Source organism: Mauremys reevesii, linkage group 7, assembly GCF_016161935.1.
Source record: "Mauremys reevesii isolate NIE-2019 linkage group 7, ASM1616193v1, whole genome shotgun sequence".
In the NCBI taxonomy this organism is placed as follows: domain Eukaryota; kingdom Metazoa; phylum Chordata; order Testudines; family Geoemydidae; genus Mauremys; species Mauremys reevesii.
This window is the reverse complement of record NC_052629.1, coordinates 125,817,606-125,841,369: the sequence shown is the minus strand read 5'-3', so window position 1 is coordinate 125,841,369 and position 23,764 is coordinate 125,817,606. Positions and strand designations below refer to the sequence as shown.

General features: G+C 48.6%; 1 protein-coding gene across 6 annotated transcripts in view; it reads left to right on the top strand.

Moving 5' to 3' along the window:
- The window catches only part of SETD5 (SET domain containing 5), a 163,560-nt gene that overhangs the window by 51,515 nt on the left and 88,281 nt on the right, over nucleotides 1–23,764 (top strand). For all 6 annotated transcript variants that reach the window (XR_005583051.1, XR_005583052.1, XM_039482460.1 and 3 more), the window contains exons 2-6: nucleotides 7,899–8,073; nucleotides 20,288–20,393; nucleotides 21,947–22,158; nucleotides 22,479–22,537; nucleotides 22,917–23,104. Coding sequence is in view for 4 of the 6 variants with exons in the window: in XM_039482460.1 (XP_039338394.1) it covers nucleotides 8,003–8,073; nucleotides 20,288–20,393; nucleotides 21,947–22,158; nucleotides 22,479–22,537; nucleotides 22,917–23,104 (636 nt within the window). In the remaining 2 variants the exon portion in view is untranslated. The remainder of the gene's footprint in view (nucleotides 1–7,898; nucleotides 8,074–20,287; nucleotides 20,394–21,946; nucleotides 22,159–22,478; nucleotides 22,538–22,916; nucleotides 23,105–23,764) is intronic.

The window sequence follows — 23,764 nt, the reverse complement described above, 5'->3', positions numbered from 1 at the left end:
TGGCCAGAGCAGCCTTATTCCGTCCTCCATGGTAGGACACTTGACCACGCCATGCATGTAGCAAGTAATCTGGTATCATTGCATGACAAAAAGCCTAGCTGCGTATGGTCCCGGTGTTTGCTGGCATTCAAGCAACATCCGTTCTTTATCTCGCTGTGTTATCCTCAGCAGAGTGATATCGTTCATGGTAACCTGGTTGAAATACAGGAATTTAATTAAGGGGACAGAGATGGCCATTCCTACTGGGCTGTTTGCCTGTTGCTTAAAAGAAATCCTTCCTTGCAGGTAGCCAAGCGGGGGGGGTGATTGGCGCTGAGCTTTTTCGCGTTTGACTAGCAGGGATCTTCCCTGCTACCAGTCACGTGGTGGGGGAGGGGGGGAAGAGGGGTGTTTAGCAGTGATCTTCCATGATACTAGCCATGCGGTGGAGGGGTAAAGCGATCATCCCAGAGAATTGGATGAGGGTGTGTGGTTTCTGCTGCTGCATGTTAACAGGAAAGAAGCAACACTCAATGGGCTTTGCTTGGTATTTGGGAAAGGAGGGCACTGTGTATATGAAGGCTGCAGAAGCCGAAAGACAATGGCTTACTAGGGCCGCATGCAAGTTGAATTCTGCTGCCCAGACCTGCAGCTGTGAGATCTCTAACACCAGAGCCACAGGCACTCAATATTAAGATGCAAAATGCGACCTTGTAGTGAAATCACATGTGCTATGTAAGGTGAATAGTGTTGTTCACCGTGAAAGAGTATAAGCATTGTTCTGTAAAATTTATCTTTTTAAATACTTCTCTCCCTTTTTTCCCTCCCTCATGCAGTTGCAAATTTTTCAAGCCTCCCTACTCCATCCCGAAGGCTATCTCAGATAAGGCGGCAGAAAAAAAAGACGCGAGACAAAATGTTCTCGGAAATCATGGAAGTGACCCGCAATGAAAGAGCTCATCTGAATGAGTGGAAGGACGTGGTATCAAATTACAGGAAAGATGCCAGTGAACGTGAGGACAGGAGGGACGCTCGAGATGAGAGGTGGCGGCAGGAAGATCAGAGGAGGCATGATGCAACGCTGGGGCTGCTGCGTGATCAAACTGACATGCTCCGGTGTCTGGTGGAGCTTCAGGAACAGCAGCAGGATCGCAGAGTGCCGCTGCAGCCCCTGTGTAACCACCCTCACCATGTTCCATATCGTCCTCACCCAGACCTGTAAGAACGCGTTGGGGGAGGCTCCGTGCACCCACCCACTCCATCCCCCGTGGACAGCCCAACCAAAAGGCTGTCATTATTTTGAAAAATTTTTAGTGGCCTTTTCCTTCCCTCCTATCCTCCTCCCAAACCACACCCGGGCTACCTTGTCAGTTCTCTCCCTCTTTTTATAATGAATTAATAAAGAATACATGATTTTTAAACGATAGTGACTTTATTTCCTTAAGCAAGCTGTAATCGAAGGGGGAGGGTGTGGGTTGCTTACAGGGAATGAGTCAATCAAGGGAGGGGTGTTCATCAAGGGGAAACAAACACAGCAGTCACACCTTACCCTGGCCCGTGATGAAACTCGTTTTCAAAGCTTCTCTAATGCGCACCGCTTCCTGATGTGCTCTTCTAATCGCCCTGGTGTCTGGCTGCGCGTAATCAGCGGCCAGGTGATTTGCCTTAGCCTCCCACCCTGCCATAAAGGTCTCCCCCTTACTCTCACAGAGATTGTGGAGCACACAGCAAGCAGCAATAACAAAGGGGACATTGGTTTGGCTGAGGTCTGAGCAAGTCAGTAATGTGCGCCAGCGCGCCTTTAAACAGCCAAATGCACATTCTACCACCATTCTGCACTTGCTCAGCCTGTAGTTGAACAGCTCCTGACTACTGTCCAGGCTGCCTGTGTATGGCTTCATGAGCCATGGCATCAAGGGGTAGGCTGGGGCCCCCAGGATAACGACAGGTATTTCAACATCCCCAACTGTTATTTTCTGGTCTGGGAAGTAATTCCCTTGCTGCAGCCGTTTAAACAGAATAGTGTTCCTGAAGACGCGAGCGTCATGAACCCTTCCCGGCCATCCCACGTGGATGTTGGTGAAACGTCCCTTGTGATCCACCAGTGCTTGCAGCACCATTGAAAAGTACCCCTTGCGGTTTATGTAGTGGGTGCCCTGGTGCTCTGGTGCCAAGATAGGGATATGGGTTCCCTCTATCGCCCCACCACAGTTAGGGAATCTCATTGCAGCAAAGCCATCCACTATGACCTGCACATTTCCCAGAGTCACTACCTTTCGTAGCAGCAGCTTAATGATTGCTTTGGCTACTTGCATCACAGCAGCCCCCTCAGTAGATTTGCCCACTCCAAATTGATTCCTGACTGACCGGTAGCTGGCTGGCGTTGCAAGCTTCCAGAGGGCTATCGCCACTCGCTTCTCAACTGTGAGGGCTGCTCTCATCTTGGTATTCTGGCGTTTCAGGGCAGGGGAAAACAAGTCACAAAGTTCCATGAAAGTGCCCTTATGCATGCGAAAGTTTCGCAGCCACTGGGAATCGTCCCAAACCCGCAAAACTGTGCGGTCCCACCAGTCTGTGCTTGTTTCCTGGGCCCAAAATCGGCGTTCAATGGGTAGAACCTGCCCCATTACCAGCAGGATCTCCAAAGCGCAGGGGCCCGCAGTTTGAGAGAATTCTGTGTCCATGTCCTCATCACTCTCGTCGCCGCGCTGCCGTAGCCACCACCGCCTCCTTGCCTGGCTTTGCAGGTCCTGGTTCAGCATAGACTGCACGATAATGCGCGAGGTGTTTACAACGTCCATGATTGCTGTCTTGAGCTGAGCAGGGTCCATGCTTGCTGTGCTATGGCGTTTGCACAGTTCACCCAGGAAAAAAGGCGTGAAACGGTTGTCTGCTGCTTTCACGGAGGGAGGGGTGAGGCTGTACCCAGAACCACCCACGACAATGTTTTTTGCCCCATCAGGCACTGGGATCTCAACCCAGAATTCCAAGGGGCGGGAGAGACTGCGGGAACTATGGGATAGCTACCCACAGTGCAACGCTCCGGAAATCGACACTAGCCTCGGTCCATGGACGCACACCGCTGAATTAATATGCTTAGTATGGCCGCGTGCACTCGACTTTATACAATCTGTTTTAAAAAACCGGTTTCTGTAAAATCGGAATAATCCCGTAGTGTAGACATACCTTTAGTGTCTTCCAGTAGTGTGATAAGCAACGTGACAAATGTCTGTCACCTGATGCTTTTTTTTTAATCAGTTTACCTTGTTTCAGCCAGCAGAAGGCAGAGAAACAACAGCAACTGGGTTTTAACACATACAAAAAAGCTGTGTCTTCTGCTTCCTGGTAGTATTGCAGCTCATAAAATCTGTTTCCCCTAGTGGCACATCACATTGAACAGCAAGGGAGAGAGAGAATGGAATGTGCAGGGGCCCTTGGACACAGTTGTGAGTGTTTACTCTGGTCTGTCTCTGCTGGAGGGACTATAACCATTTTAAAGGTCTGGCATGGAAGTCTTAGAGTCACAGTGACATGGAAGGCTGCAGATAGATCTAATAATTATGATGGATTGATTATCTGCATTCTGTGCTAGGAGGAAAAGGTGAGGCACGACTAACAGGTCAGTCTCCGTGCCATCCCTATATCTAAATTCATATTGATAGGGATCCAGAGAATCTGTGGAGTGGCCACAATCCCTTTTTCTCAATAGTATTCCTCAAAAGAAGGGAGATCCAGCCTTTGTAATAAGCAGTGCAGCTGTTGCTGTTCAAGTGATTTTGAGCTAGAGTATAACCACTGGCATTAGCCATTCTTGTCCATGTATCCCATATCTCATCCCTAGTTTTCATTCATCTGGAGAGGAAAGATTTAGATCAGAAGTGGTGGAACACAATTGAACAGCATCTCTAGTGCATCCAGTAGCAGTTCTGGTCTCAGAACTCAGCCAGAGAAGATGCTGATAGTTACCACCTTTCTCACTCATACAGTATTCAATATGCTTGCTCAATCTATCTCCCTTACAGGCACATACATATTGAACAGGAAGGGTGAGATTGTTGGGGGAGGGCAGGGGGGTTGTCAGAGAAGTAGTCTGCAAACTCCTCTGAGAGAAACTCCAGTCCGTTAGTGTTAAGTCTTCCTAGATTTACCAGACTACCATGGCTCTGAGCACTGTTTTGGGCTTCACTGATTCAGTGGTGGAATAAAATTACAATTTAGACTCTGTTGTGTCATAGGATACTAAATAGTCTATTTTCTGTAGTCGATGTGATGTGGAGTAAGATTTCTGCACAGGGCCTTGTGAGCAGGAAAGAGAGTGCATGTCCCTAAGGGAAATATTAGTGTGTGGCTGGAGCTCTTATGGATGGATAAAAGAGACGGGTTGTGTACAAGGAAGGGTGGATTGGATAGGAACTAACAGAGTAGAGAAGAAGGATCATACAACCCACTTCCTTTGTTCAGATGTGTGTAGTTTTCCAGATTTGTGTAGTCCTGCCTGCTGTGTCTTGGTTTACCAGTCATCTTTCCCTCAGATCTATACAGGACACTGGCCCAGAGGTTTTGGGGACTTTACATTCATAGGTCAATATAAAGGTGATTGAAACAGAATAACTCTGCCAAACTGTTTATCTTTGTTTTTTTTTGTTCATGGTTATCTCAGCTGATGTTTTTCCGGTAATAGGAGTTTACTGCTGTGGCAATAAAATGGCTTGGGCATTTGAACAGTTCTGGTAAAAGGCTAGCAAGATATCTGATAAATTACAAAAGGTCCTGGAAATATTGAGCCCAGCACCCACTCTGGAAATCTCCACCCTTGTTGATTTACAAGCAACTAAGAGGTTAGAATACGCTCTCCTGGTGTGACTGAGTCTCAGGCTGCTGACAGCCAGCTATTGATCAGAGTAGGGGCAAGAAATCAGTGTAGAGATCTGAGGATGTATTAAAAAGATAAACAGTGATCTTCTGCCTCTTCCAAAAGATGCAATCGCACCCTCCTGTTGTGGAACTTGCTTCTAGCCAGCATTCACAGCAACTTATGACTGATGGGGGTGAAGAAAGGGATGTAGGAGAGAGATTATCTGCAGTCTTTGGGGTTGAAACCTCCTAGTCAGAGAAGGAGACACCCAGTTTTATTGTCTTTTCAATTTCAGAGGCGTTATCTTTCATCTGGTTCCTTTTGCCCCCTCTTCTCCAGAAGTCTAGCATAAGAAACTGTGTAAAAGGAGACACTGTAAACAAAGATCCAGGTCTTTTGTTGCTTGTTCTTCCTGAACAACCAGCTAGATTTGGATTTGATGGGTTGCCTTGTGTGCTTCCCCTCCCCCCCTTTCCCCCTTCCATTCTGAGACCATTTGAACCATTTCCTTGTGGTATGGCATGAAATTACCAGAGAGCACTATGTGTTGGCGATAAGCCAATTCTCTTCCATGTAGTACTCCTACTGTCTATCCCACTGCAGGCATCCCTCTCACAAGATATTGCTCAGAGCGAAGGTGGATTCTTTATTAAAGGAGAGAGCAATAGAAGAGCCAATGCAGTACAGAGGGAAAGTCTTTGTACTGCAAGAGATATGGCCTTCATACCAGACCAGCTCATGGAAAGTAACTGCAATTTTGCATGTGAGTGCCTAGCTAGTTAGTAGCATACCTAAAACACCCAGGGAGTAAGTGGGTCTCTACTGAGAAAACTGTCTAATTTGGACTGGCAATCTCCAAGCCATAAAGGAATCCCTGAATTCGATACAAGTCAAGGCTTTCCTTCCAGAAAAGAGAATTCCTCAATGACTGCATGTCCACCAAGTCTTTCCTGTCCCTCCCCTTTGGCTTCAGCTCTGTCTGTGTGCGCATCTGTTAAATGCATCAGAGTTGTGTAAAACTTTTTGGGGTTTGCATAAAATAAAAGTTAAACAGGAGGTGGTGTTCCCATCTAGTTCTCTGTAACACTTTAGATTCATTTCATTTAGATCCTTCTGCCAGCTTCATATATGGTTCTATTACCATTTTAGGATATCACAAACACCTTCCTCCTACAGTAACTTTTATATTCTCGAGTTTGTTTTCTAAGCAGGGATTTACCCTGGGTTTCTACCTAGTTCAGTATTCTCCCGCTGAGAAGTCTTTGACATTTTCATCAATTCCATATGCTTTCTTCGCAGAAATTTTGAGCAGCAGTGAATATAGAGGTTAAGCTTGATTTTTCTCTTCACAGCACTGGGAGTTCTCTTCACTCCACACACTGCAGAGTTGTAGGCCATAACTGCTCTCTCAGGGTGAAGTGATCATGATTCCACCTTTTTCTGAAATGAACTAGTAAGGCTGTAGTGTTCCTTATTGAATTAACCCAGGGGTCGGCAACCTTTCAGAAGTGGTGTGCCGAGTCTTCATTTATTTACTCTAATTTAAGGTTTTGCGTGCCAGTAATACATTTTAACATTTTTATAAGGTCTCTTTCTATAAGTCTATATTATATAACTAAACTATTGTATGTAAAGTAAACAAGGTTTTCAAAATGTTTAAGAAGCGTCATTTAAAATTAAATTAAAATGCTGATCTTACGCCGCCGGCCTGCTCAGCTCGCTGCCAGCCTGGGGTTCTGTTCACCTAGGCCAGCAACGAGCTGAGCAGGGCCTGTGGCCGGGATCCCAGACCTGGATGGGGAGGTTTCAGGGGTCAGGGCAGAAGGCTGCGGTGGGGTGGGGTTCAGGGATGGGGGCTGGGGCTGTGACGATGCAGAGCAGAAGGCTGGGTATGTGTTGGGGTGGGCGGGGTTCAGGGCAGAGGGCTGGGGGGGCGTTGGGGGCTGCAGGGCAGAATGCTGAGTGGTGGGGGGGATGTAGGACAAAGACAGTGTGTGGGGGTCAGGGCAGAGGGCTGGGTGCTCAGCTCGTAGGGGTGCTCCCAGCCCCCTGCCCTGAGCGGCTCAGGGCAGGGGGCTGGAAGGGGTGTGCCCTGTTCCACCCCCTTCCCCAAGGCTCCGTCCCTACCTCTCGCTGCCCCCTCTAGGGAACTGCCTGCTCGCTGTTGCTTTTCCCCCCTCCCCCTTGCTAGGGCCATCAGCTGATCCGCGTAGGGAAGGAGAGGGGGCGGGGCAGGAAAGCACCATGCTGGGGGAAGAAGCGGGGGGAGGGGGAGAGGAGGAGGGAGAACCAAGCTTCTGCCTCCTGCCCCCACAGGGGAGAGCGGTGGGTGGGGGGGCTGAGTGGGGCTGGGGGCCAGGACTGCGGCAGGCGGCTGCGTGCCGCTCAAAATCGGCTCGCGTGCCAAACGCCGCAGGTTGCTGACCCCTGGATTAACCTATCAGAAAAGAATCTAATATCTGACATAGCTTGGCTGTTAGGAGAGGTGCAAGATGGGATTCAGGAAGCTTGGGGCCTTCTGTATCAATGAACTCTATCCCAAGTAATCATTACAGAATTCAGGGGATGGGCTCTCATGTAAAGAGCAGCCTTGATTGTGATAGAGACATAATCTGCCCATAGGTTGGACACAATGGCAGTGTATGTGATGTGAATGTAAATACAGATTTCTGGCTCCTTATTGCCCTGCCACTCAGAATGGGGTTTGTTTGTATTTTGGGGAGTGGATGGGACTAGTTTCATGAAGGGCTATGGGGCTGGATAACAGCTGCAAAAGGAGTGAACAGCTTGTCTGTTAATCAGCACTGAGCTTAGTTTGGGGAAAGTAGCAAATTGGCTCCCTTCGGGTTGAGGCTGGGTTGTAAAGAAGGGCTTTGGAGCTGCAGGTGATAGTTTAGCAACAAGCACAGGTGGTTGTGCATGCCTCCTGCTGGAAAGTTGCTTTCTCTCTCTCTCTCTCTCTCCCCTTCTGCTGGAAGTCCCCATGGGGGAGTGAGTATGGGGAAAACCCTGTGCATATAACAAAGGTTAACAAAAATGCAACATACTGTTTTTTCCCGGCTAGGTTTCCCCATGTCCGTGACGTGTTGGCCGAGGCTTTGCGGCTCCTCCCCACCCTTGGAGCGGCCAGTCGCTACCTTTTGGACTCCGTGATCCCTGACGGACGTCATGAGCATTGCAATCCCTCTGGGAGTCACCACACCAGATACATCCTACTCAGATATGGCTGCAGGATCCGAGTAAGTGGTATTTCCTCTGAATATGTGTGAGTGAATGCAGAGGTGAGCTCCTTTTCAGACTCCAGCATGTTTGGCAAACTCAGAATGGAGGGAACAGATGAACTTGAGACAGCAGATAGAGGAAGGAGGAGCTCCAAAGGTATTGGATTCCTCCTTCCCAAGGCCAATACAAAAGATATATGCTGCTCCTTTTACTAAAACTAATACTAAAACAGTGTGTTTTCGGTGGAAGTGCTTGGGAAATCTCAGCTCAGGTTAACAAGGGCTGTTGCACATCCACTACCCTTTGAAAGAGTGGTGAACTAATTAATGAGCTTGCACTGTCCAAGGGAGTCTTGAGCAGTGTAAGACAGTATATTTCTGGGGTGAGAGGCTGAGGACTGCGGTGATTGGCTGGAGCCTCTCTGTATAATTCATGACTGGCTGAGAGAGCATTCATGCAATTTAGCTGGGTGTGGAGCTCTACATGCTGATGACTGAGTGATCACAGCCCCAGAGAGGGGTTTGTTGTTTGTCACTGGCATAGCATTGTGTGAGACAGCCCAGGCTGGAGAGTTGAGGGGGCACAGCAGTCCCACAGTTCCAGGTTGTACCCCGGGTATCCTGTCTCACTGTCTTAACAAGCTAAGTGTCCTTAAAAGCTAGGTTTTGTCTCATCATATGCTGATGTAAATTTCACAGGCTGGGTCTCTCTTCAGCCTGGGACCACTCCCCCTTAGTTCAGTTCTTTGAGAGATGCTGATATCATGAGCAAAGAGATGGGAGGAGAGGTGAAATGGAGGCCACGGGGTCTGTCTCTTATATCACCCTCCCCTCTTTGAGGATTACTCCCATCTGGGGTGCAGGCAATAATAGTGGTCTATTGTGGATGTGAGGGTTGAGCCATCTCTCTGATGAAATGTAAATTTCTTGTTTATACTTTCCTGTTGCTGAAGAATGGCTGTTTAAGCTGGTGATTGCTCTTTAACACCTAGCTGGGGTGCTAGTATGTCTTTGTCTCTGAAAAACTGGTTTGGACCTGACTTTCTAACTCTGGAACATGTGACAACAAAGTTATGCAGTAGAAACATATAACTTTATGTGCAATGTTGATACACATATTTTACCAGGACAATAATGTTCAACAGATTGAGTTTTCAAATGATGCCTCACAAGGCATTCTTTGTACAAAACTTATCATAGTCTTGTAAAAGTGGTGATCGTAATAGTGTAGATCGTCACACCGGTATACTTCCAGCTTCTATTCCCCTGCATCTCTCAGTGAAGTCCTGACTGCATCTGCTCTCTCTTGAGAGATGGGCCACTTGTTTTGTTTTTTTTTCTTTGCATTTTCCTATTCTCTAAGGATATCATCAGCACAGGATTCTCATACCTAGGTTTTATGCTTCCCAACATCAGACAGACCACCCCAAGCTCTGTTAGGACTTTGGGTTAGGATGTGAACTGTCCCTTGGAATCTTGATTGTGCTCAACCAAGAAGCTCCCCATAGGAGATGCTGCTCCTGCTCTTTATCTCTCAGGCCTAGTCTGCACAACAAAGTTAGGTCAATGTAAGTTGCCTTGCATGGGCCTGTTTATGCCTCTGCTCAAATTTGTCTCTGACTAACGTAAGTGACCCATTACAGTGACACAGTAAAATCACCTTCCTGAACTGTGTAAAACTATGATCGATCTACTTTGGTCAACGCCGTGTGAGTGTAGACACAGCATGACCCATGTCAACACTAACAGTCCTCCAGCCAATGTCCCACAGTATCCCAGGCCACACAACAGTGTCTACTCTACTCACAATTTTAAACTCCATTACCTAGGGGTGATAGAAACTGGAAGCCCCCCACCTTTAGATACCTTGTGTGTTTTTTGAAATGCCCTTTCCTGGTTGCCCATCTTGGTAAGCATACCTAGCAGCTCACCTTTGTTTGTGTCCAGCACATATAGAGAGGTACTAGATGCCTGGAACAGGCAAGAAGTGTTGCACCTCCGGGGCCTGTGGCGAGACGAGGCTGTGCAAGCTATGAGGAAGCGGGTTTTTCCCCCTTATGTTGTACGTGAGCCTTAATAACAAGGAGTCCGGTGGCACTTTAAAGACTAACAGATTTATTTGATCCTGGAGGACTTTGGGTTAGGATATGAACGGATTTATTTGGGCATAAGCTTTTGTGGGTAAAAAACCTCACTTCTTCAGATGCATGACTCCATCTGAAGATACAGACTGTTGTTTTTGTGGATACAGACTAACACGGCTACCCCCTGATACTTGACACCTGTGAGCCTTAATGTTTTGCATGAATACCGGATGTACCTCAGTTTCCCCTGTGTATTACACCAATGCCTAGGTGGTCGGGATAAGGGTGTGTGTCTTTTGCTGAGACCCCCCGGGGGCAGGTGAGATTGCTTCAGCTGCCTGCAAGTGGACAACGGCCAAACCCCTTTGTAACCTGAGAACGAGGAGGGAGATGCGACCAAATGACACTTTGCCAGGAAACAAGACACAGACTGGAGGAGGGCAGTGGGCATGTTGGAGGCCAGGCAGCTGGAAGGGGTCAGACTCAGGGGAAGGGTCAGGATCCCAAGATTTTGGGGTTTCCCTCTCCCCAAGGTGGACTTTACTGAATGGTCCTACTTTCTGTGCTAACAAGATCCGTTCTAAGCTATGTTCCTGTTGACTAATAAACCTTCTGTTTTACAACGCTGGCTGAGTCATTTCTGACTGCGACGTTGGGGTATAGGGCCCTTTGGGTGTGTGCGAGGCTTCCGCAGGCATCCTATTCAGGTGGACTCACTGCGGGGAGCTCACGGTGTGAACAGGAGTGCTGAATGCTCCGAGATTGGACCCAGGAAGTTCCAAAGCCAAGGAGGTTTCTTGCCTGGACATCATGTCGTGAGGGGAGTCAAGCTGCACTAGAGTCTTGGCTAAGCTGCTCCCAGAGCAGTTCCAGATTACCCAGACTGTGAGACCCGTGAGGGTCCCAAGCAAGTGGACTCCCAGAAGGGGCCCACGGCGAGAAACAGGCATAGAATCATAGAAGATTAGGGTTGGAAGGGACCTCAGGAGGTCATCTAGTCCAACCCCCTGCTCAAAGCAGGACCAATCCCCAACTATTTATTTTGCCCCCTATCCCTAAATGGTCCCCTCAAGGATCGAACTCACAACTCTGGGTTTAGCAGGCCAATGCTCAAACTACTGAGCTATCCCTCCCCCATGCTGAAGGTTCAGAGAGCTGCGGTTCCAGGAGGTATTGGAGCCCAGGGCTTAACCCCCAATAGAGCATGGACCCCCCCGAGAAGGGCTGTCACGATGAAGGGGGGTTCCTCCTGGAGACCGTAAGGAGCCGAGAGAGCCTAGGGCCTGTGAGTCCATGACACAAGCACAACTACGGAACAGCTGTAGAAATGGCAGATTGCACTGGGGATGCAAGCAAAGGGGTGTAACAGGGATCAGTAGCAGTGCCATATGAAAGCGAAGGCACTTTACCAGGGATACCACAAGGCAGGGGAGGGCAACTCCTGCTACCGGTATCCTTTTCTCTTTGTGGACTTCCCTTCCCAGTCCAGTGGTTTTTAGTATGGTTATTTTTCATTGGTTCTTTCATTAACACCCAATATAAGAGTAAACAGTGTAACACTGTTGCAAAGAAAAAAAGGACATAATTTTGAGCTGTATTAGCAGAAGTATTGTAAGCAAGATATGAGAAATAATTCTTCCACTCTACTCAGCACTGATAAGACTTCAGCTGGAGTATTGTATCCAGTTCTGGTCACCACACTTCAGGAAAGATGTGGACGAATTGGAGAAAGTCCAGAGGAGAGTAACAAAAATGATTCAAGGTCTAGAAAACATGATTTATGAAGTTAGATTGAAAAAATTGGGTTGGTTTAGTCTGGAGAAGAGAAAGTGGGGGAGGGGGTCGGATGTGATAAGACTTCAAGTATTGTTCTCCTTAGCCACTGAGGACAGGACAAGAAATAGTGAGCTTAAATTGTAGCAAGGGGATTTAGGTCAGACATGATGAAAAACTTCCCGTCAGGGTGGTTAAGCACTGGAAGAAATTACCTAGGGAAGCTGTGGAATCTCCATCACGAGATTTTTTTTAAGAACAGGTTAGACCAGTGGTCCCCAACCTTTTTCGTCTGGCGGCGCCATATGGCGAGCCACAGAGGACTGTGGCGGTGGACGAGCCTCCGCCGAAATGCCGCCAACAAGTGGCAACGTCAATAGGTGTCGCCGGCGCAATACCGCTGACAAGCAGCGTCATCCAGAGGTGTCGCCGTCTAAATGCTGCTGACACCTCTGGATGACGCAGCTTGTCGGTGGCATTTCGGCAGATGCTCATCTGCCGGCCTGTACGTGGGCGCACTTCGACGCCCCGTGGGCACTGTGTTGGGGACCCCGGGTTAGATAAACATCTGAGATGGACTAGGGTTCTCAAACTGGGACAGGCACGGAATGTATACTTGGAAGGCGTGAGAAGGCAGAGTGGAGAGCAGCGGCTGCTGGCCGGGTATCCACCTCTGAAGGCAGCACCGCCGCCACCAGCAGCGCAGAAATAAGGATCGTATAGTATGGTTTTGCCACCCTTAGTTCTGTGCTGCTGCTGGCGGTGGCACTGCCTCAGAGCTGGGTGGCCAGAGAGCTATATACTATATATTTAAATAGCTCTGTTTGAATCAATGCCTTATTGTTTTTAATATTTAGTGAGAGTTGCACGTTGATTTTTTTTATCAGTATATGTACTTGTGTGTGGGGATAAACTACTACAAACACGAAGAAGAGAGGCGCGATCAAATAGGTTTGAGAACCACTGGTCTAGATAATACTTAGTCCTGTCTTAGTGCAAGGGACTGGACTAGCTGACCTACTGAGTTCCTTCAAGTCCTACACTGTTCTGATTCTAGGATGTGAAGGATCATTGACCTCCAGAGACCTTGGAAGGTCTTTGGGCCTGAGTCCAGGACTACTGCTTTATTTCTAGCTTCGTAACCATCAGCACCTCCTACCTCGTGCCTTATTTCACTTTGAAGTCTTGGCTCTCAGTAACTTTAAACTGCCGCAGGAGAATGTTGGTAACAGGCTAAGCCATTCTGCATGTTTTCTGCCTGGAGATTGAGTAGGACATGTAGGGGAGTCGGATCTACCTGCACATGTCACTCAAAGCATTCAGAATCCCTCCAACCCTTCTACAGGGCACAGTCTTCCTTCTCCAGCTGTGAGACTTCCATATGTCCAGCATAAAGCTAGCCTGATGTGCTTTGAAAGAAAAATCCTCAAAATGTAAACCTGAGTTGGCTTCAACTGCTGTGTGCCAGGACTCTGGTGGTGCCACCCACCTCAGTACAGTCCCAGCAGAATAGGTTTGCGTCTGAAGCATCCTGCACCAATCTCTCAAAGCTAAGGACTTCCCCACATGCAGAGTCCCTGAAACCCTGCAAATCTTGGCACGTGAAGCTGGTGGTAGCTAGGCATTGGTTCTGAATAATAAGCATCATCTGGCTGCACTGTCATTGATGAAGCTCCCAGTGCCAGGCGGTGTGTTGTAAGGGTCTTCAGCATCAACTTATCCTTCGTGTTCAGGGTAGAGGTGGAAACCCTGAGTGGCAGTGTATGTTGAAGGGCCTGGCCAAGTTAGCCTTGTTTATCTCTGAAGCTGCCTTGGAGGCTGCAGTTGCTATTTCACCCTTAATTCAGTTTAGCTTTATTCATAAACCAAACTGAGGTCTTGGCTACACTTGTGAGGTAGAGCGCATTAAAGCAGCCCCAGGCACCCTAACTCACAACGTGTCCACACTGGCAAGGCACGTAGAGCGCCTGGACTCCACAGCTGGAGTGCTCCTGGTAATCCACCTCGACAAGAGGCATAACGTTTGCTGCGCCCCCGCTGGAGTGCTGCAGCGCCAGTGTGGACGCCCTGGTCTGTTAATGTGCTCTGCTCGGCCTCCAGAAGTGTCCCGCAATGCCTGTTCTACCCACTCTGGTCATCACTTTGAACTCTACTGCCCAGCCCTCAGGTGACCAACTATCAGACCTGCCCTTTAAATTCTCTGGGAATTTTGAAAATCCCCTTCCTGTTTGCTCAGCCAGGCGTGGAGCGCTCTCAGCGAATCTTTCCAGGTGACCAGGCCTCCACGCACCAGGCGATCCCCAGTATGGAGCAGTGGCGAGGCGCTGGATCTCATCAGTGTTTGGGGGGAGAAAGCTGTCCAGTCCCAGCTGCGCTCCAGCCATAGGAATTATGATACCTTTGGGCAGATATTAAGGGACATGATGGAAAGGGGCCATGACCCGGACGCACAGCAGTGCAGGGTTAAAGTGAAGGGGCTGCAGAATGCCTACCACAAAGCCCGTGAGGCAAACCGCCGCTCTGGTGCTGCCCCCGTGACCTGCCGTTTCTACAAAGAGCTGGACACAATACTTGGAGTGACCTCACCTCCACTCCGAGGACCACCATGGACACTTCAGAGCCCAGTTCAACAAGGCAGGAGGAGGAGGTAAGCGGGAGCAAGGGTGCTGAGGAGGAGGAAGACACCCCAGCATTCCTAGATGCATGCAGCCAGGAGCTGTTCTCAAGCCAGGAGAAAGAGCCAGTCACAGCAGCTGGTGCTTGGGGAAGGACAAACACTAGAGGAGGTGCCTGGTAAGCGGCTTTTGTTTTGGGAGGGAAGTTGTTTGGTGTGGGCTCTTGGGGTGAGGAGGGTTAGGGCCCCATGCCTGCCTAGATGCGGAATAGGGCGTTAATGTGCTCTCTCACATCACAGTAATCTGCCTCAATGAGCTCTTCAAAGGTCTCATGCAGAAGCTGGGCAAATTCCTTGGGAGAGCCACTGTGGTCCTTGTCCCAGTTAGGCTAACATGTCCACGCCACTGTGCCGTGAGGGGCCGGGGGACCATTGCTGCACACAGGCAAGCTGCATATGGGCCAAGGCGGAAGCAGCATTGTAGTAGAAGACCCTCCCTTGCTTCCCAGGTCACCCTCAGTTGCAAGGTATCTTCCAGGACGAACTCCTGTGGAAAATGTGGGGACAGTATTCAGTATAGGGACCCCTGTAGCTGTTAGCTCTCCCCAAGGCACAGAACCCCAGAGAATAGTATGGCCCTGAAACAATCAGTCCCCCTTGCCCCTGTGCTTACTCACCATTTTGGGGCTCCTGTGGGTTATGTGCGCTCACTTTGGGATGGGCAAATTCTGCTATTGTGTAGACTGTGCTTGCCTTTAAATACGGGCGAATCATTGCTTTGTCTGGTGTGAACAGTGCTGCCTCTGTTAAGTGTTGCATTTTGCCTTTACAGATGCAACTTTGAGATCTCAGCCGTCCGTGTTATCACCAGCTGAAAGACTCAAAAGAATTAGGAAGAGGCCATGCTGCATGAAGTAATGCAGCAGTCCCTTAATGAAAATCAAAAAGCGCAGGAGTGGTGGGAGAATGAAAGGGGGGTCCGCCAGCAGAAAGCAGATCACTGGCACCAAAGCACAGAGCAGCTGCTAAGCATTATGGAGTGCCAAGCGGACTCCATACAGGCACTCGTAGCCATGCAGGCGGAGCACTACCATGCCCCCCCCACACCCCTCCAGCCCTTGTTCCAAAACTCTTTCCCTTGTGCCCCCATGTCACCTCCAATATACTTTTCCCCACATCCGGGTTCCTATCGCCACCAGCTGCCTCCAACACCTGTAGCTTCACCACCCAGCCCTGCAAACTATGACCATTACCCACTGCACTCAACCCCCATCACCATGCATTTTAGCCAGCCTGAAGTGAAGCACTCATTGCCCAGCACTCCAGACAGGAAGGCAAAGTAAGATAACTGGGAGGGAGGAATAGCTCAGTGGTTTGAGCATTGACCTGCTAAACCCAGGGTTATGAGTTCAATCCTTGAGGGGGCCACTTAAGGATCTGGGGCAAAAATCAGTACTTGGTCCTGCTAGTGAAGGCAGGGGGCTGGACTCAATGACCTTTCAAGGCCCTTCCAGTTCTATGAGATAGGTATATCTCCAATTATTATTATTATTAACAGGACATATGCAAATCTGTGACTGAACCATTCCCCATCCCAATCCCTTGCCCTTTCTGTTTCCCAAGCAGTTGTGTTTCTTTTCAATAAATGAATTTTCTTTTCAATAAGTGGATGTTTTGACTTTGAAAACATTCTTTATTATTGCATTAAGTAGAAGATACCTTAGCCCAGGAAAGCAACAGGCACTGCAAGTCAGCGTAGCAAACACAGATTCCTACTAATGTTGGAACCACCACTCTTCAGTCCCATGCAGGGCACCAAACATTACTGGTGGCTTTCAGCCTCAAATTGCTCCCTCAAGGCATCCCTAATCCTTGCAGTCCCGTGCTGAGCCCCTCTAATAGCCCTGCTCTCTGGCTGTTCAAATTCAGCCTCCAGGTGTTGAACCTCCGAGTTCCATGCCTGAGTGAATCTTTCACCCTTCCCTTCACAAATATTATGGAGGGTACAGCACACAGATATAGCCGCGGGGATGTTGTCATCGGCCAGGTCCAGCTTCCCATACAGACAGCACCAGCAGCCCTTTAAACGGCCAAAAGCACACTCCACAGTCATTCTGCACCGACTCAGCCTGTTGAACTGCTCCTTGCTGCTGTCAAGGCTCCCTGTGTAGGGTTTCATGAGACATGGTATTAAAGGGGTAAGCGGGGTCTCCAAGGATCACAGTGGGCATTTCAACTTCCCCTACGGTGATCTTCTGGTCTGGGAAGAAAGTCCCAGCTTGCAGCTTCCTGGAGAGGCCAGTGTTTCGAAAGATGTGTGCGTCATGCACCTTTCCAGGCCAGCCTGTGTTAATGTCAATGAAATGCCCATGGTGATCCACAAGCGCCTGGAGAATCATAGAGAAATACCCCTTTCGATTAATGTACTCGGAGGCTAAATGGGCTGGTGCTAGAATTGGAATATGCATCCCATCTATCACCCCTTCGTAGTTCGGGAAACCCATTTGTGCAAAGCCAGCCACAATGCCATGCACGTTACCCGGAGTCACGGTTCTTCTTAGCAGGATGCAATTAATGGCCCTGCAAACTTGCATCAACACGATTCCAACGGTGGACTTCCCCACTCCAAACTGGTTAGTGACCAATCGATAGTCTGGAGTTGCCAGTTTCCAGATTGCAATAGCCACCTGCTTCTCCATCAGCAGGGCAGCTCTCAATCTCATGTCCTTGCGCCGCAGGGTGGGAGCGAGCTCAGCACACAGTCCCATGAAAGTGGCTTTTCTCATCCGAAAGTTCTGCAGCCGCTGCTCGTCATCCCAGACTTGCATGATGATGTGACCACTCAGTGCTTGTTTCCCGAGCCCAAAAGCGGCGTTCCACGGTGGTGAGCATGTCTGTGAATGCCACAAGCAATCTAGTGTCATATGCATTACGCGAGTCGACATCGTCGGGCTCCTCACTGTCAGTTTGTAGCTTAAGGAGTAACTCGACTGCCAAATGCGACGTGCTGGTGAGACTCATCAGCATATTTCTCAGCACTTCAAGCTCCATTCCTGCAGACTGAAAGGGAAGACAGCGCGCGCAGTACAAAACACGTTGAAAGATGGCGCCAAGTGGATGGAAGCACAGGGATTGCTGGGATGCGAAGCGATGCAACACGGGGCATTGGGACAGGACCCAAAATGCCTCACAACCTCTGCCCCCTTCCCACAAGCTAGAGCGCCGGAATGGGAAGAGGTGCTCTGTGGAATAGCTGCCCATAATGCACCGCTCCAAATGCCACTGCAAGTGCCGCAAATGTGACCCCACCAGTGTGCTTGCAGCTGACAGTGTGAACACACTGCAGTGCTTTCCCTATTGCGCTTTCCGAGGGCTGGTTTAACTCACAGCGCTCTACATCTGCAGGTGTAGCTATGCCCTGAATTAAATGCTTAATGCAATTTAACTAATCCACTTTAAATTCACACCTTTAGTTAATGCATATTAATTTTCCTAAATGTCCCTGTATAGACAAAGCCTTAGGCCTGGCCTACATGACAGAGTTAGATCAACTCAAGGCAGCTTATGTCAACCTAACTATGTAAGTGCCTACACTAAAATTTTGCTCCCGTCGATGTAACTGCCTTGCTACACTGACTGAATAACTCCACCTTCACAAGCGGTGTAGAGTCAGTGTTAATGTAGCTAGGTCAATGCAGTGCCAGTGAAGACACTGCATTGCTTACATCGATTGTTACTGGCTTTCAGAAGCCATCCCACAATGCCCCACACTTGACAGTACAGTCAGTACAAGCGCTCCTGGTGAGGACATGCCCCATTGACACAAGGAATGTAGTGTGGACATACAAAAGTGATTTAATTACTGTGGCGATGTAACTGAAGTCAACATAATTTTGTAGTTGAGACATGCCCTTAGTGTTAGTGTTTAGTGTGCAGGCTTCTGCTGGATTCACACTGGCAACACAAGACCCCGGAGTGAGAATCCTGCTTTTCTGTCTGCTTTGCCCCTTCTCCCATGCTGTAATCTTGGAAGGGGAGACTGGGGCCAAGTCTACATTATAAACTTACATTGTTATAACTACGTCGCTTAGAGCTGAGAAAAAGCCACACCCATGAGCAATGCAGATGTACAGACCTAACCCCCGATGTAGACAGCGCTATGTTAATGGCAGGTCTTCTCCCATCTACATAGCTGCTATCTCTTGGGGAAGTGAAGTACCAACACTGATGGGAAATGGCCTCCTGCTGGCGAAGTAGCATCTTTACAGAAGTGCCACAGCACCGCAGCTGCACTACTGCAGCGTCTTAAATGTAGACCTGCCCTGGAACTACAGATGTGATTCAGTTATTTCCTGTGTCATTTCAAATGCAACCCATAATTGTACATGTGCAGTAATACGTCCTTCCATCTCCTGTTTTGGAATGCCTCTCAATTGAGAGGATATTTCCTTTCTGGTATTCTGTCGCTGCCCTCCTTATCTACTGCTTCCCTGTGCTGAATTGCAGCTATCCCTCCTCTGCTCAGGACTCCTGCAGTCCTTCACCAATAGCACGCTTTATACTTGATTTTTGACCTGATATTTTTCGCCACCGTGTGGTGAAAATATCCATTGTCATTTTAAGTTAGCAACTAAATTCCCATTCAACACATGTTGACATGTAGGAAGCATAAAGCCAACCTGCTTTGCCTATGGCCCTTTTCTGTCCAAGCCATGAGTTTTATTGACCCTTCTTTGCAACATGGAATTACCTTAACCATCCCAAACTGTGCAAGATGTTTTTAGGACAATGGTAGCTTCCTTACAAATTATATCCCAAAACAGTGAAGTTAAGTGACACTAAGGCTTTGTCTTCACTAGCACTTTTGTCGGCAAAACTTTTGTCGGTCAGGGGTGCAAAAAACCCAACCCCCCCGACTGACATATTTTCACTGACAAAAGCGCCGCTGTGGACAGCGCTATGTCGGCAGGCGAGCGTCTCCTGCCGACATAGCTACCACCACTCATTGGGGGTGGTTTAGTTATGCCAGTGGGAGAACTCTCTCCTGTCAGCATACAGCGGCGTCACAGGAGACCTTACAGCAGTGCAGCTGCAGTGATACGCTGTCCCTCTGCAAGCGCCGTAGTGTAGACATAGCCTTAGTAGCTGAGGGGAAGAACAACAGGCATAAAGGCAGGAGGAGAGGTGTGTTCATCTGCAATTTGGGGATGCTCTTTTTGGATTTAGAGGAGGAGAAGGTGGTGGTGTGTCAGTGTGGTGAGACAGACTAAATCAGCACTGGCAAGGCAAAGGGCGTGGAGTGGGGGACAAGAAGGGTGTGATAAGGATCATAGGCCCAGATAGAACAAGTCCATGGAGGGTTTTAAAATCAAGGTAGGAAATCTTGAACTGTATCCGGAGGTGAATGGGAAGATAGTGGAGGAATAGGAGAGTGTGCACATAATGTGTCTGGCTGTGTCAGCATGTTTCTTACTCCTCTCCTGCTTCAGCATGAGGAGATGAGTTAGTTACCCCTTATCTAGCATGACCCCTGCTTCACTGCGTGTTCTATCAATCACAGGTTTATCCTACACCCCCATCCTCCATGTATGGGCCACATTGTGAAGTGGATAATGTACCTCAGTTTCCCTGAGAGCTCTTAACAGTGTGTTTACAGTTGTGCCGAGTGGGAAAGAGGAGAATGCTGAGATATTGGCAAGTGCCTGACAAGGGGGAATTTGGTTCTACACTGATGAGTCTGTCTTCTGGCAATTTTCTGCAGCCCAGAGTCCGTGGAAGCTAGTCCAGCTGTCGATGAGAAGAATGTGTACTCCAGTCATGGCTATGAGGCCACCCAGAGGCACAGCTATCGAGGGCTGCCTTACGCAGTGAGTAGTCACTCCTTAATCTGCAGAGGATTACACTGTGCCAGCCCCTTACTTTACACTCTGCTCCCTTGCTCCTTCTGTAGCCCTTCCCCTACATAACACTGAACTGCTGTTTTGTTTAGCACAAACTTTGTAGGCTGCTTACTATGTAGTCTACTGTGTACCCCCATCTGAGAGAGACAGAGGCGATGCGTGGGTGTGGGCATGCGGGGGTCAGGTCCCTCCCCCCCCCGCCCGATTTCTGCCTTCCCTTTATCAATAGCTTCTAGAGGTTTACTAACTGTTGGGCAAGCCTCACTTCAGCAGGCCACCCAGTCTGTCTTGGTTGGGCGGGGCGCAACCAAAAATTGTACCTCAAAAGGGAGGCTCAGCTCAATTGGCCCGGTAAGGAATAGAGTCAGCGTTCCCTCCCCGAGCCACACTGTGCAGGGCTGGTGTTGCTGCTTGCCCCCCAGAATGTTCCTCCTTGCCCCCCTACTACTAAACTTCTGTACTAAATAAAATGCGTTGTCTTCCATTACAGGATTTTTCTCGCATACCTCCTGATGAGAGCTTGTGTACCCCTAGGGGTACGTGTGCCCCAGTTGGAAAACTGCTGGTTTAGCTTATTTTGGGACAACAGCAGTGTGAATGAGTCCTGCCATACGTGCTGCATTTTGTGTGTTTGTTACTCTCAAGGCCCCATGTTCTCTTCAGTAAGCTTGATGTAGATTCAGTGGCGAGATCCCCTGGTTCCTGCAATGCTCTGTGAGGCAAATAGGAAAATCTGCAACAGCTTCCTTTAAATTTTAAAATGGAGGATTTTGTTGAACAAAGTATATGAATGTGTAACACCTTCCACAGTATCCTCGCTGGTGGTGTCTGATACCAACTGCAATTTATTTTACACTGTCTTCACACTTCGTTTTCAGCGTGCTGAAAACATACACCTGTCAGAACTTGGGAAGGTTGGAGACGACATCTGCAGAGGGAAAGCATGGAAAGTGATTTGAGATTGGGATAAGCACATTAGCTGGATGTTTTTTCAAAACGATTAGCAGTGCAACAGTCAATATTGACATTTGAATTATTCTCAGAGGTTTGAGAAAAACAGTGACAAATAGTACAAAATTGAGACAAATAGTGCAGTTCACGCCCTCAGAGCTATTGCTTCAAGCTGTTTGCAGACTACTGTTTTCCATTCAGATTGTTTGTTAGTTTCCTGGGTGGTTGTTGAGTTAGAACTGAGTTTTAGGCTATGCCTACACTATAAATTACTTTGGTATAATTTATGTCGCTTAGGGGTGTGAATAATCCACACCCCGGAGTGACAAGTTACACCAGCCTAAGCAGCAGTGTGGATAGCACTATGTTGGCAGGAGAGCTTCTCCCATCAACATAGCTACCGCCTCTTGTGGAGGCAGGAGTTATTAAGCCAATGGGAGAGCACTCTCCTGTTGGCTTAAAGTGCTTTCACCAGAAGTGCTGCAGCAGCACAGCTGCAGAGTAAACATACCCTAAGACTTTGAACCCCCTATGTTCAAAATAATACTGATGGAGATGTTTATTTTCAGGATCATAATTATGGAGCTCCTCCTCCTCCAACCCCTCCAGCATCTCCCCCAGTTCAGACTATCATCCCTCGTGCTGAGCTGAATGGCTTGCACTCACCTGACGAGGAGAACTCTGGGGACAGTGAGAGCTCCTCAGAGGGAGAGTCCATTCCCAGCTGGTGTCACTGCACTCTCTCCCAAGATGGCTTCCTCATCAAGTGTGACAAATGCAGGTAACTTCTGATGCATCGCAGAACAGGGCGGCTTCTCCTGCTTTCACTTCTAATGCCAGACTATCACATTTGAGTTGGGGATGGACTTCCTGTTGCTGGTTGAAGTGTTCTCTCGAGTGCTTTGCCAAGTATCGGCTCTCCCCCTTTGCTCTGTCAACCTGACAAGTGTTGGTGGCACTAGGAGTGGAGATGAGAATGATAAATTGATGCTCTTACCACCCTAGGCTCCTTAGGGGGCATGCAGCTTGTGACATCTGGTTGACTTTCAAGTTGACTGACCCTTACAAAACTGGCTTCAATTATCCATTCTCCTTTTGCAGGGGAATGAGCAGAGGGAAAGTGATCAGACTCCGCCGCCGGAAGCAGGACAATGTGTCAGGTAAGGCTGCGATTATGCTGAGACTAATGGTGACACTGTTGTCTCCTCCAACAGTGCCGGAAGGTTCTTTGTTACTGTCTCTCAGTGCTCTAATCACCTATAGCTGTGATAAACACACTAATGTGTCTTTTCCTCTTCACTGTTGGGACTTGAGGGATGTGGCAAGTTCTCTGGGGGGGCAGAGAAACCAAATATGCAGTAATGTCATCTCATGCAGCGTCAGAAGGTTGGGAGAGTGGTGGAGGGGAGGTTGAGCTTGCAGGACTCTCAGGTTGGGGAGCAATGTCTAACTAGCAAATCATCGTGAAGGGGGACCAAGGGGCATGCAGATCTCTCCATGATAGACATAAAGTTGCTAACATGATACTCCTCCCTGCAGGTGGAGACAGTAGTGCAACTGAGAGTTGGGATGAGGAGCTCTCCCCTTCCACAGTGTTGTACACAGCTACGCAGCACACACCCACAAGTATCACTCTCACTGTTAATCGGGTCCGTAGAAACAAACCTAAGAAGAGGAAGAGGAGTATGGAGAAAGCTCGCACTGCACCAAAGGCCAAGAAAATCAAGGTATTTAAGCATGGCAGAAACAGCCCAGACCAAATGCGGGACACAGTATTGGTGAGTGCAGGCTGATCCCTGCTGTGGTCAGCATGCCCAAATGTGGGTCATCCTTTGGTTACTCTGCGTAAGCAATGCCTGTATGGGCAGGAAGTTCTCATGTCCCACCACTGCCTCATCTTTATGAGCTATTTGGCCACCCCAGCCTGGAGCTTACAGATTGATCTGTCTTCCCTTTTGTTTCCCTACACTGCCCATTGGCATTCAGAGGCTTTAGGTTTGGTTTTGAATTGCATCTCCATTCTCCCTGCTGGTTCATCAGAGTTCAGAAAAACCTCTTCAGGGGTCCACATCTGCCTGTGGCAGAGGGTTCACTGTTATGATGGGACTGAAATGTTAAGAGGACTCTGTTCTTTCTCAGAGGTGTGTGCTATGTGTCTGGGATGCAGTTACTGGTGGGAGTAGGCAGAACTGTTCTGCATGAGGTGAGCTGATTCTTGGGAAGGAGATCTCCATGCGTGCTTTTCATTGTCTAACAACTCCCTTTCTGTAATACCCACAACTTGTGGCACATCTGGGTGGCTTTCTTTGAGGTGGTATGAGTCTGATGAAAGGGTTTGGGGATTTTGAATAGCTTTGGATTGTTCTTCATCATGCCTGTGTGTGTTG